Consider the following 13081-nt stretch of genomic DNA (forward strand, 5'->3'; position numbering starts at 1 on the left):
AGCGTCAACGGGAACTTGGAGAGCTCCGACGGAACCTGGCGGATGGCTGTTGCAACGCTCCTCGTGTCGCCAGCTGTTTGAGCAGCTTCACCTCGCGACAACAAGCACGACTGCCCAGCTGCAAACCGAACCTCGACCCTGGAAGAGCTCAATTTCGTCTCCGAGCCCGATTGCCTCGGATTTTGTCAAAAAGAACCCCTCCCAGCGAATACCCATCCGAGACCTACCTCTGAACCACCACGATGGACTATGTCGACAAGCGACTCCAAGAGGAAGCAGTAAAGCTGCACGTGGACCAAGGGCACGTCAATGAATCTCCTCTCCCTCTCAATGGCACAGCAGCTAAACCCTCCTCCTCTTTACAGCAACGCCTTCTTCACCCCCCTCAACATCCTCTTCCTCCTCGTAAACCTCTACTCAATCTACGTCCTCCTCCGCCCGACCCCGCCCCCGGTCCTCCCGAAAGAGCCGCCCGCGACTGTCTTCCGCGTCTTCAACCCGCGCACCCTCCTCCCCTTGACCGGCGAGAACAACACACCCATCTGTCTCGCCGTCCGCGGCCGCGTTTTTGACGTAACCCACGGCCGCAACTTTTACGGCCCCGGCGGGCCATACTCAAACTTTGCCGGCCGGGATGCCTCACGCGGACTGGCGCTCGGTAGCTTCGACGAGGACATGTTGACCGAGGACCTGGACGGGCCGTTGGACCCGCTCGAAGGGCTGGCGCCAGATGAGATTGAGACGCTTCAGGGGTGGGAGGAGAATTTCGAGAGCAAGTATCTTGTCGTTGGCAGGCTTACTGCGGTCGGCGAGGAGGATAAGTAGCCAATTGTGCCGGGGAATGTGGTGGGTATTTGTATGATATAGTGGATGTATTCTGCTAGGCTGGAATAGACACAGATATTGAAAGGGCCTGTCACCTGTGAGGTCTGATAAAGGGCAGATGCCGTCGATGTCACTCAGCTCGAGGTAGACGGCCAGCATTCAAAGCCACCTCCGTTCCCTTTACTCTTTATCCTGTATTCGAGTAGCTGTCCCGCGTCTCTTCAAATGTCGCACGGCGAGCTAAAAACATCAGGCATGGCAGTACGACACCGACTGCACAATACCAGTCAAGTCGCCTACGGCTTTTCCCATTGCTGGTAACAAAATCGACAGCCGGCCCGATGAACCAAATTCCACAGCTTGCGTTGTCTCGTGGTCCATTGTCAAGACACAATGGCATGAAGCAAGGGAGGGGCGTGTGGAGGCAGCCGCGAAAAAAAGGGCCGCTTTCAGGTTGGTCAGATTATAGCGTCCACAGGAATGAGAGACTGAGTGTGGGATGAATTAATGCTGACGGCCTGACAGCGGTGGCTGGGTCCCTCCCTCCTCTCCCCCTGTTTCTCCCCGTCCCCCGTTCCCCGTTCCATTCCTTTTCGCCTCGAGGCTTGTGGTAAGCTCCCGTGCAGGCAGCGAGATTCGGGAGATTGGATTCGCGTGGCTTGACGGTTATTTCAGGCCGTTGTTGCAGCCTTCGACTGACCGTGCCACGAGCGATCCTTCGTTCTGGACACTCTCTGGATACACACGGCCGGTACCTTGGGAATAGACAGTCTACTTACTGCCTCCGGTTCCAACGGCATCCGGGTTGCCGGGGAAGCTGAGCCACGGAGGTTGGGGCATGGGATGAGATGAAGTAGCCGGACGTTTGCTGATGTCAACACTTTGCTGTTGGTGTCAGGGAGGGATCAGATGCTCTGGAATTATGACAAACAACACTGCTGAGACATTCTACTGCAATCTGAAAACGAGCCAACTTCTTCCCTCATTCAATGATGGCGCGATGATGCGCCTTACTCTCAACGTGAGAAAGAACGTTTGGGTTCTTTTCATCTTCCGATCTGCCACTCACCTACCTCTACGACAAAACCAGAGGAGCACAGCAGAACGCGAGGTGTGGCTGACGGTCATCCAGCCGACCCAAACGACTGGGGCTTGTGAGACTCTAAAATTAGCCCCGGCTCATCGAATCCGGGAATGGACGCAGATCCTCCGACGCTTTGCTCCAATCTGCTTCGTTGTCCCGTCCCGATTCCGTGCCTTTCAATCTCACCCGTGCTTCTTCCTCTCCCACTAGAGATGCATTTTTCACAAAAGTTTGCCCAAGTTCCCCTGCGGAACGTCCAGAAACAAACACAGCCCCTGGACAAGATTACCTCGTGCCTCAGCCAGTCTCTTGTCATCCCCAGTCTCCCATGTCTTCTTTGAATGAACTGCAACCTGTACCTGCGCTGATGCTCAGCCTTCAGCCCTACATGTACCCAAGGGCAGGGAAAGGGGAAACGAACCAAACATCAACATGGATTGGCAAAGACCAAGGCAAACAAGCTTCGGCCTCGTCGTCTGCGCTGCACCGCTGCATTCCCCCCCCTCCGTCATGCTCTGCGCGCTCTCCCCGTGTCCTTGTCTATGTACACTATCTGATCCAAGCCTCAGCCTACGATCCGTCAACCCGTCCGTTGTGCGCTAGCGACTCCAGCCATTCCTTTGCTCTAGCTTAGCGCAGCTAAGTCATAATCGTTGTTCCCGCCAGCTCTTAAAACCCTCCGTCACGCCTCCTTCATCATGCCTTGCACTAAATCTCTTTGCGAATTGTTTCCCCCACTTGTGGCCAACTCAACCAGCACCCCTTGACCATCGATCAACCAGTATCCCTGGCCCGGACCCCAGACCCGATTCTTGGGATACACGACAGGGACTCTTTCAGACGACAGAACCAACACTGAGAAATCACCTCAATCTGGATTGTGAACCAATTGAACGAGTTCCAGTCAAACTTTCAACAAGGCTGTTGAGTGCGTGACGCGCATTGTCGACCGTAGTTGTAGTCACGACTCGAAAAGCGATCGATCTCCCGGCGCCCGAAACTCCCTTAATCATCACATCAGCCATTGACAGCGGCGATTCAAGATCTGAGCAGAGAGCATCACTCTCCCCAACTCTACACCATGGCGTCGGCGCGGAGGAACACAACGACGAGGCGTCTGCTGAGCATCCTGCTCCTCGCAGCACCCATCCTCGCAAAATACCAAAACAACTTTGACCTATACCCATCAGCAGCGCAACCCTGCCTCTACGCCTCCTCGGACGCGAGCAAATGCGACGGCAACACAGTAGCAACCATGAACAAATGCCTCTGCAGCGACGACAAGGGCAAATTCGTCACAAACTCGGCAACGTGTCTGGGAAAGGAGGCCAAAGACACCTTACGCACCGTCTACCAGTCCATGAGCACCGCCTGCTCCGACTCCAAGACGCCCATATCCATGACCGAGGACCAGTTCCTCAACCTCGGCGCGCAGGGCGCCACGGCGTCGCTGTCCGTGACGCTGTCGACTTCAACGACGGCCTCGCCCACCACGTTCTTGACGACTACCACGGGCGGAGCGACCGTCACGCTCATCACCACACCGACGCCCACGACGTCAGCCGCACCAGAGGAAGACAAAGGTCTCAGCACAACCGCCAAGATTGGCGTCGGCGTCGGTGCAGGCGTGGGAGCCATTGCCCTCGTCTGTCTCGCAGTCTTTATCTGGCGCATCAAGAAGAGCCGCGACGCCCACGACGAGTCCCACCGCCCGATGCTGGGCGGCGGCATCGGCGCCACGGGACACAACAACCCGCAACACGGGCCTTTTACGGAATACAGCCCACCCACCAGCATCGCTGGGGCCGGGGCCGGGGCCGGGGCCGGCTACGCCGCTTACAACGGCGCGCAGGAATACAAGAACGAGACGAAGCAGCAGCAGTCGGGCTGGAGACCGGTATCGGAAGTCACGCAGACCACGAGTCCCGGAGGCCAGACGTGGGCGACGAATTCTCCACAGCCACCGTATGCGCAATTCCAGTCCCAGCAGCAGCAGTCTTTGGGGGCGTGGGGACATCACCCGCAAGCCGCGTACGTTCCTCCGCCGCAGGAGCCTCCTCAGCAGGAAGGGGTTTTTGAGCTTGCTTCGATACCTGCGGCGTCACAGCCCGCTTCGCAGGTGCCGCAGCCGCTGCCTGGTGCTGTCGAGATGCCGGCGACGGAGGTGCAGCCGCAACCTGCGCGCTACCAGTATCCTTCGCAGAGGCAATGAAGAAGGGAACAGGGGACGGTGTACTTAATAACGGGAATAAAGGGGTGTTTAGGGGGCGGAATATAAACTACTATGATACCTTGGGAAGCATTTACACATCACGGGGGGCTTGGTGTTCGGGTCCCGGGCGGGGATTTATAGATACTAGGAAAGAGAGGGAAAAGCCACGAAGTACAACATTTTTGATCTGTTTCATATTCTACTGCACGATTGACTGCAACTTTGAGGAGCTTTCTAGAAGGCCTTCGTCATTATATGTGCTCATGTTGCATAAGCTCTCTTTTGACAAAGGAATGATGTTCAATGGTAAGTACCTTAATTATATTGACTGGGTGCACTGAGGGCTACTACCTACAGAAGTAGGTAGATATGTTGAACTTCTGAAATAAGTGGTTTCTGAACTGAACAGAAATTCGCATGAAAGTCTCCATGACTAGTTGTTCGAGCCACCGCCAGAGCCCCCGCCAGAATCTCCACCGGAACCTTCACCGGAACCTCCATCGGGTTGTCCGCCAGAGCTGGATGCGTCGCCGCCACCACTGCCGCCGCCGCTATTTTTTTCCCAGGCAGGATCATTAGGGTAAATTTTTTTTCGCGGCCGCCTCAGCCTTTTTGGTGAATTCTGCCTGTAATACCTGTCAGTTGCGAACACATGTATCCATGATACGCCGGGTGGGTTCACTCGTACATCTGTGTTTGCCTTCTTGATGCGTGCCAGAGCCGCCGCATCCATCTTCGGCTTGCCCATTTTGAAGGCTTCGAATGCTGTATTTTTTCTTTGGAGGGTGGTGATTGACGTTTTCTGTAAGTTTTATGTGTTGTGGAATATGTCGATTGTAATGGTGGAATGGACTTGACTGCTGACGGACTTTATCGCTTTTTTGTTCTTTCTAAGTAGCTCAAAGTAGGTTATAGATCGGTCAGTGATCTTTTCTACATTGTTCAAGGCTGAGAGTGCTGTTCATCGTGACTCACCATCTGCAAGTGATTCATGACTGCTGAGCTATGTGGCAAACACGTATATCTGATTGAGAACCAACCTGAATCCCACGCTAAGCATTGTATTCAAGGTGACTAGAGGTTTCTGCTAGCAGAGCCTGTACTTATTCACGTGAAATGTAATACGCAGTAGCCGCTACTTCCCACTTTTTTCTGTTCCCGTCCTTCGTGGATTTGACTCTAGCCTCCCAGCGTTCCAGGTCTTCCCAATCCCACAGGGTCATTTCCTTCCCAACCTTTCTGCGCTTTTGGAACAGTTGGCTCCATTTATCGTCCGTTCGGATTCGCTGGCTCTGCTTGCTTTGCTGTCTCTGCTGTTTCTGTTCTTCTTCCTGGATCTTCTGGATTTCCTGTTCCTGCTGAATTTGACGAAATGACGGTGATGGCCGTTTCCGGTGTTCCTCCTGGGTCGGCTGGTTTGGCTGGTCCTGTTGGCCTTCCATGTTCCGACTGTCCTTCGGCCGCAGAGCCTTTATTTTCCCATCCATGGGGAGGATTAGTAACACGAGATGTAGTTTCAGAAGAGATGAGTGCAGGTCAATTATCCGAGTTGTTTGCATCGTGTAGTTGGTCGTGATGCTTGGGGGAGATTGCACTAACTCGACTGTCAGATCTTGTGGTTAATTTATAACTCCTGTAGTTACAAGACAAATTATGGGCTCACCAGTGATAAGTAAGTTCAAACTTTCTAGAGGCCAATGGTCTTATTCACTGTGATGTATAGTCACCACTGCTACAGTCTGGAAGTTTTATCATTACATGTGTGATTCACCATCCACAAATAATTCATCATTTCATTACTTATGAATTTGGCGTATGTATTTATGTGGTGCAGAAGTCAAATCCAATGCTGAACATCAAACCGATATTCACTGAGCGCTTGGCTTCTGCAAGCAGATCCAGTCTTGATATGTTGGATTGGTGACCAGAGCCATTCCTGAGCTTTTTTTTTCAGGATGGTTCACGAGTTGTCCCTTCGCTGGAAAGAATTTCGCAGGAACATTCACATGATGGCTTCTCTGAGCTGCCGCCGGAATTCCCACCGGTTTCTTCGCCGCCATCATTGTGACCACCATCATTGTGACCACCATCATTGTGACCACCATCATTGTGACCACCATCATTATTACCACCATCATTGTGACCACCATCATTGTGACCACCATCATTATTACCACCATCATTGTTACCACCATTACTGCCACCACCGGAACTGCTTGCTTGATGCCAGGCAGGATTATCGGATTTATTTTTTATTGCGGCGGTCATGGTTCTTCTCTTAAAACCTGCATCCTGTAATTCCTGTCAGATCCGAATATGCATAAGTCTCTATGATGCAATGTTTGGGAACTCTTACCTTCGTCCCTGATCTGGCGATACGAGTCGCAGCCGCTACAGTCATTCTATTCTTGCTCTTTTCTTTGCTTTCTGAGGTAGAACTCATATTTGAAGCAAGTTGATGATTGACGTCGTTTCTAGAGTGATTGTGTTGGTATAATACATTGATTATGGATAGGCGAAAGGGAATGCACTTGACAGCGGCCAGGCTTTATCGCTTTTATGTCCCTCTTCGGCTATATACGTGATAGCTTAGAGATCGAGTTGTATTTAAATCAGCATAGCTCAACTTTGAGGTTGTTTTTCGCTGCGATTTACTTTCTGCAGGCGATCCAGGAGGCATCGAGCGCGCCGTGTCAATTTTAGGACTGTCCATGATGAACAAAGGCGCACACCTCTCAGAGGTAACACCGCAGGATTCAGCCGCAGGGATATCTGATTGCCGGTGCCGATGAACAAACCTCACTCGAATCAAGCAGCGTTCTGTTCGCCCGCTTTCTTGGTTCCGTTCGAACATCTGCTCGCAAGAGTTGTCTGAATAACTGCTCTTGAGGAATGATGATGAAGGAGTCTTTCCCTCCCCCTCCCAAACATGCAGTCAGTGGCGACGAAATAGGGCGCAGAAACCGACAAGGTGATCAGGTATTTGTCGCCTTGCCATTTTTTGATGAAGCTCCTATCCAAGACATTATATTCAATACAATGTCTCGAAAATGAGTTTTGAATCTTAAGAAAGGTCTTAGGTTGTATGTTATGGCCTGAATATCTTGGCGCAACTATTCACTCCGAATTACCGGTGGCGTTGCAAAATGATGCAGGTGAAGCCAATGGTGAAGGCCCTTCATTTGGAGTCTTTTTTTCTTCTTCCTTTTTTGATTGTTCATACTCTGTATACGCAGGCCTCAGCTGTATAATGCAGCTTGGGTTTTGACCAGTACCATTTGAAATGATGATCATTTTATTGGCTACCCATAAGCAATTTATATACAAACCAAGGAATCACGGCGTCAATGTTCTGCCGTAAGGAAGTAATCGAGTCACATGTGGCTGAGTGAAATGACGCGGCTGCAAAGTAAGATCCTCGGGGACATTTCACGACGGACGTCTACGAGTCACCGAAACTTCCGACGGGCTTTTTCGGTTTGTTGACCTGTTATCAACTGCATTCCCTCTGGGCGACCGTACTGCGGACGCATGTAGGACGTCGTATGTCCCGTTTGCGTTAGACTTGTACGAGGCTATCTTTGGGCACCTCGCCAGACAGTCGCTAGATCGCTTCTGGTTAGTCACTTACGAGAACCCGACCCTTCGCCAATCGGGATCTGTCGCTTAGATAGGCTTATCTGCTCTTAGCCAGGTGCCGGAGCGACGGGTTAACGCCTACCTTACTTTGCAATCTCGCAAGAGACGCGAGCTGGCGAATCATGCCATGCGGCTTTCGGGATTGAGGCTATGCAGACATGAGGATGGCAGCGGCCACCTCGTAACTGTCTAGCCCCTTTCTGAGTAGTAAATTGCTGAATGCGAGAAGCTTGGAATTGTTGACGTTGGTTTTCAACGGTGGAGGACAGGGCGGAACAGGGCGGACATATAGATATATATATATGGACAGAAGCGCTTCGGGGTGATGGACCCAGAACATCTCATCAATCCACTGCAGTGTAGCCAGGAGTCTCCCACTCTTTAGTGCTATTCCACGCTTTTCAGCCTTTTCCAATTGGCAGTCAATATGTCAAACATTTGCCCTCTTCAAACGAATGCCCACTGCACCGTGGAAACATGCCCCCTCAGCTGCGCTCAGGTGGAGTATCTTCCCACACTCGCCGGCAATGCTGTCTACGCCGCGGCCTTTGGCCTACTTCTGATCGCCCAGATCGGGCTCGGGATCCGATATAAGACTTGGGGATTCATGGTCGGCATGACCTGTGGTCTCGTTCTCGAGATCGTTGGATACGCCGGCCGGATCATGCTGCATAATAACCCATTCGACTTTAATAATTTCATCATGTAAGTTGGTTTTTTCCCCCTCCTTCCGCCTCTCAAGGGGTCCATGACGAAAAGACATGGTCTGACAGAATCACCATAGTTATCTCATCCCTCTAACCCTCGGCCCCGCCTTCCTCGCTGGCGCCCTCTACCTCTGCCTCTCCCGCATCATCATCGCCCACGGCCAACAAATCTCCCGCTTCAGTCCGCGCACGTACGCAATCGCCTTCATGACGAGCGACCTCATCTCCCTCATCCTTCAAGGCGCCGGCGGCGGTCTCGCAGCCACGGCCAATACACGCTCTGGAGGTGACACGGGAAGGGCCATCATGGTCGCGGGCGTCGTGTTCCAAGTCGTCTCGCTGCTCGTCTTCATGCTCCTGTGGCTGGAATTCGTCTTCCGCCTGCGCAAGATGAGCGAGGGCGACAAGGGCGCGGCGCGCTTCGCGGAGCTGAGGGCGACGAAGAAGTTTGCCTGGTTCCAGTGGGCGCTCGGCGCGGCTGTCTTGCTCGTCTTTGTTCGTTCCGTGTACCGCGTTGTGGAGCTGCAGCAGGGCTTCAAGGGCCCCGTTGCCAATGACGAGGTGTCCTTTATGATTTTGGAAGGGCCCATGATTTTCTTGGCGGTTCTTGCTATGACGGTGTTGCATCCTGGTATCGGGTTTGGTGGCCAGTGGAGCAGCGCGGCTTGGTCTGTCAAGCATTCTAGAAAGACTGCTTTTGAGATGAGCAGTTCATCTATGGAGGAGATTCGGGGGCACAATGTTTGAGCCTATCCGGACGAGTGCGAAGATGCGGATTTTGATTGGAGTTCTCTGTGGCATTCGTAGAGTTTTCAACACGGAGTCAGGAACTGGGTTGGATTGATGGCTTAGGTACTCGCTGGAAGGCATTGAAGCTAGAAGTGGAAGTAACACAATCAATAGAAATATATCCCTTTATAGCTGTATAAGTTCCGTGATTGTCTGGAACTCTCCGAATAAACCCATCGGCCTCGTCTGGAAGACAGCTTCAAGAGTGCCTGGGCAAGTCGGGCTAGGCACCACGCTGTGGTCAAACCTCCGAAAATCAAAAGGCAACTCGCATGCGTTGTAGATGCGCGACTCGTCATCAGGCAACGGCAGACCAAACAGTCTCGAACTCTCGTCTGGCAAGCTTCCTTGCTCGTCTATATGCTCTTCTTCTAGCTCAATGATGCGTTTGGCGGTAAGGTATGCGTGATGCGCGTTCCACAGCCCTTCCCGGCGAGGGGCCAGCCGGAGCATTTCCAAAGCGCGTCTTCGTATTGTGGAATGACGACATTTCAGTGCGGCGTAGAACAAAGGCGCCAGGAGTTGGACGTCAAAGGACAAAAGTAGCGGTTCCGCCTTTTTCTGTCCCGGCCGGATGACCTGTTCCGCATAGTGTACCAGCTCGTCAAAGTCGGGTTGATAAGAGTCTGTATCTGTTTCCTGAGACGTAGTGCAGACCCGCGTCCAGATGGAAACGGCTTTGTAGTTTACCAAGAGTATGTTGAGCGCGTCTGGGTTCGCCGGGTTGCCGCCAGCCTGCATTCGTTTCAAAAGATCGTCCAGCTGGACACGCCATGTTACTAGCCTCATATGAAGTTTGGCCTGCTCAACAAGATCGTCGATACCAACGAGGAGCGTGTCTGCCTTGGGAGTGACCTGGTTGATGAACCGAACGCACGTGTCAGCGATGTCAAACAACCGCCGTCTAGCTTCCTCAAAATCTTTGTGGGGAGAGTCCTCCTCGGGTAGATGTGAGTATAAGGGCGGGGTTATTCTGCCAGAGAGACAAGAAAGTATGCCCAGACGGGAGAACATCGGACGAACGTGGTTTTCAATAGCTTTGAGATCGTCGGTGAAAGACTCTGGCCCTGGATACCGGGCAGCGCTGCTGTTGTGTCGGAGTGGTGCCAGCATATTGAATCCATTGTGAATGTGAAGCATTGAAGAGTCCGCATCGCCTCTAAGGAACTCGATGCATGTGAAAAGAAGGCAACAGACCAAAGGCACCAGGTTGGAATTCGGGTTCGTCTGGATTCGCGCCGACAGGCTCTTCACTGCGAGCTTCCATTCCCTCTGAGCCTCGGGGTTGGCTTTCACATAACCTGCGGGATGACGCAATGATGATTCGACGTCCCGATAGATGACGCTGACGGCCGATACAGCATGTCGAATCGATGGCTCAGAGTGTGACAGTTGCGGCACAAGCTTCCTCCAGAAGTCGGAATCAAATTGCCCATCCAGTAAAGCGGCGATTTTTGTGTGAAAAAAGTCAAGGCCGCTACAGTTTTCGAAGAATACCGGCTGAGTTTGCGTAGGAGGCAAATAAACGGTGATTACATTTCGACGTGGTGGTGCTGCATGTGCCACCTGGTACTCGCACTTCCGACTTCCAACGGCGCATCGTCGACAGATGGGTTTCGCTTCATCGCATTTTACACGACGAGCCTTGCAAGTGCTGCATCCGGTTCGAACCTTGGATGTGCTCTCTCGGGTCCGTTTTGAAGGAGGAGCCACGTCGAGGATCATGATGAGTGATGCCGAGTCAAGGGGCGGGGCCGGATTTCAGGGGACTTTTACAATGAATGAAAGACATCAGGCGACAAGAGGAATGAACGCCAAATGGCACGTACTTGAGAAGACGAGGTGAGAGTACGTGACCTTTTGCGAACTTCCCAGAGGCTCAGCCACCCACGTCCCTCCTTGGTCTGTGAAAAGGTCAAGGGTCGGGGATCATTTTTGGCTCACACTAATGGGGATAACATGTCCCTAAGTACTGGGCCGAAATGCTTACCCTTGCTAGTGTCCTTCCTTCGAGTATCCACATTGAAGCCGGTGGCTACAGTGTAGGTCCCTTATGTGGATTCGTAGCTAAGGTAGTTAACCAATGAAATACTACCACCGGCTTGATGCCGCCCGCACTTCGGGTCGCCAGTTCTTTCAACGGCTGCCTGGGACTCAGTGGAGGAGGCGGGTGGATCTTACGTAAGGCTGGTCTCTAGGGCTGCCCCGACCCGGATCCGCTATCTCGGGCCCGTAGGGTGGGTCCATGTTCGGTAAGGGCCGTGGAGGACTCCGCCGTACCGTAGAACACTGGCAATAGAAAAGCATCATCCACCTGAGCGTTGCAAAACTGGCCTATATCAAATGCAAGTACCTTAGTAGGATGAATGCTAGTTTCCAAAGATTACATGCCTGGAAAAGACCGCAAAAAACGCAGAAAACTATTCGACACATTTCACTCGAATATATCAATTGTTAGAAAGCAGATAAATAGACTCTGGAAGGAGTGTGAGACCACTGAGCGTTGTCGAAAGACAAACTCCGAGCTCACGGGGCCCTTGAGACAATCTTGCCTGTTATGAGGTATGACTCAAGCTACCTCTTCCCACGATCCCGCAGATTGGAGCTCTGATTTTCATCTCCATGCTCACGTAGGCTTGAATATTTTCTAGCTACTAATTCGAAAGTGCGAGTTACCTCGCTATGATATCTGACGAGACAATACCCACCGCAAATCATCAATTAGTGATGTCATGTGAAAGTCGGACGAAATGCAAAGTCAGCCGCTGTAAATCCATGTCATGCGGAAAGCTTCACTGTTGTATTCGCGACGCGAAGCTCACCAAACTCGCGATGTCTCGACAAATTTCCTCCGTCGCCGACTCAGGTTTTTCATCGTTGACACGGGAAATGGGCAATCCACAGCATAACCTACTTCCGAGACGGGATGTGGGGACTTGTTCGAAACAGAAACAGATAGCTGTGACAGCAAAGCCCTGCTATGCTCGAGAGGGTGCCGGGGAAGAAGCATGTGCATTCCGGACCTGGTCCATGCACCTTCTAACGATCCTAGTTACAACCGCATGTTTCTTCTGATTAGGTATATCCTGTAAGAAAGTACGCACTTGCGCTCCGTGAAGCCCGGTCCCTGACTGTACAGACCAGACTTGCTAGATCGTTTAGCAATCTGTTGTATGCAATGAACCTGAGGTCATTATCATCTCTCGCCACACGCCATCATATGAAAAGTCAAATGGGAGAGGCAATCGGTCCGGTACATCTAGGCGCGGCCTCCGGCTTTTGGCGCCGGCCGGCCCATACGGTAGTCAAACCGCCCTATCCCAGCCTCTAATGCTCTGAGGACTCGAAAGGTTTCGGACATTTTGATCAGACTTTGCGGGGCGACCAATTGAGCAATCTCTTTTGCTAAACACACCAGAGTCCAGTCTTTTGCCCTATTCCTAGATGAGCCATAGCTTGATCTTGTGACTTTCTAGATCCTTTCTCGATCCATTCGAGACTTGACCCTCTGAAGGTTCGTACCGGACATGACGAACCATGTAACACGCTTTGCTACACTAGGACACTTATCATAGCTTAGTCATTCCCAACCTCAGATTGAATCTTTGTCGATTCATGAATGCGATGATCTTACAGCCAAGGTGACAGTAGCATCAACTGACGTCCGGCGCACGTTCAAATGCATTAATGTAGTCCGTCACACAACACACTTTCCAGCCTCGTATTTACCTCATAAAGCAAGCATAGGGCCCGTAGCATCCGTCATCTCCTCATGCCATTATACCAATGTACGGCAATGGCAACACAGTCTTTAGCAACATGGGT

At 52.0% G+C, this 13081-nt stretch overlaps 5 protein-coding genes across 5 annotated transcripts; 3 read left to right on the forward strand and 2 right to left on the reverse strand.

Annotated features, from left to right (window-relative positions):
• Positions 1-309: 309 nt before the first annotated feature.
• Positions 310-825, forward strand: CORC01_09790 (membrane-associated progesterone receptor component 1; the record flags this gene model as incomplete). Its single annotated transcript, XM_022621419.1, has 1 exon — positions 310-825. The coding sequence occupies one exon, from the start codon at positions 310-312 to the stop codon at positions 823-825; it is 516 nt and encodes a 171-aa protein (XP_022472033.1).
• Positions 826-2990: 2165 nt separating this feature from the next.
• On the forward strand, positions 2991-4121 carry CORC01_09791 (uncharacterized protein; the record flags this gene model as incomplete). Its single annotated transcript, XM_022621420.1, has 1 exon — positions 2991-4121. One exon carries the CDS (start codon positions 2991-2993, stop codon positions 4119-4121), a length of 1131 nt encoding a protein of 376 aa, XP_022472034.1.
• A 433-nt stretch (positions 4122-4554) lies between these two features.
• On the reverse strand, positions 4555-4869 carry CORC01_09792 (uncharacterized protein; the record flags this gene model as incomplete). The annotated part of the gene is made up of 2 exons (XM_022621421.1): positions 4555-4672; positions 4757-4869. 2 exons carry the CDS (start codon positions 4867-4869, stop codon positions 4555-4557), a joined length of 231 nt encoding a protein of 76 aa, XP_022472035.1.
• Positions 4870-8187: 3318 nt separating this feature from the next.
• Positions 8188-9214, forward strand: CORC01_09793 (RTA1 like protein; the record flags this gene model as incomplete). The annotated part of the gene is made up of 2 exons (XM_022621422.1): positions 8188-8465; positions 8545-9214. 2 exons carry the CDS (start codon positions 8188-8190, stop codon positions 9212-9214), a joined length of 948 nt encoding a protein of 315 aa, XP_022472036.1.
• A 168-nt stretch (positions 9215-9382) lies between these two features.
• Positions 9383-10981, reverse strand: CORC01_09794 (uncharacterized protein; the record flags this gene model as incomplete). Its single annotated transcript, XM_022621423.1, has 1 exon — positions 9383-10981. The coding sequence occupies one exon, from the start codon at positions 10979-10981 to the stop codon at positions 9383-9385; it is 1599 nt and encodes a 532-aa protein (XP_022472037.1).
• Between the last annotated feature and the right edge of the window lie 2100 nt (positions 10982-13081).

This window comes from Colletotrichum orchidophilum (assembly GCF_001831195.1).
Source record: "Colletotrichum orchidophilum strain IMI 309357 chromosome Unknown Scaffold_91.1, whole genome shotgun sequence".
NCBI lineage: Eukaryota > Fungi > Ascomycota > Sordariomycetes > Glomerellales > Glomerellaceae > Colletotrichum > Colletotrichum orchidophilum.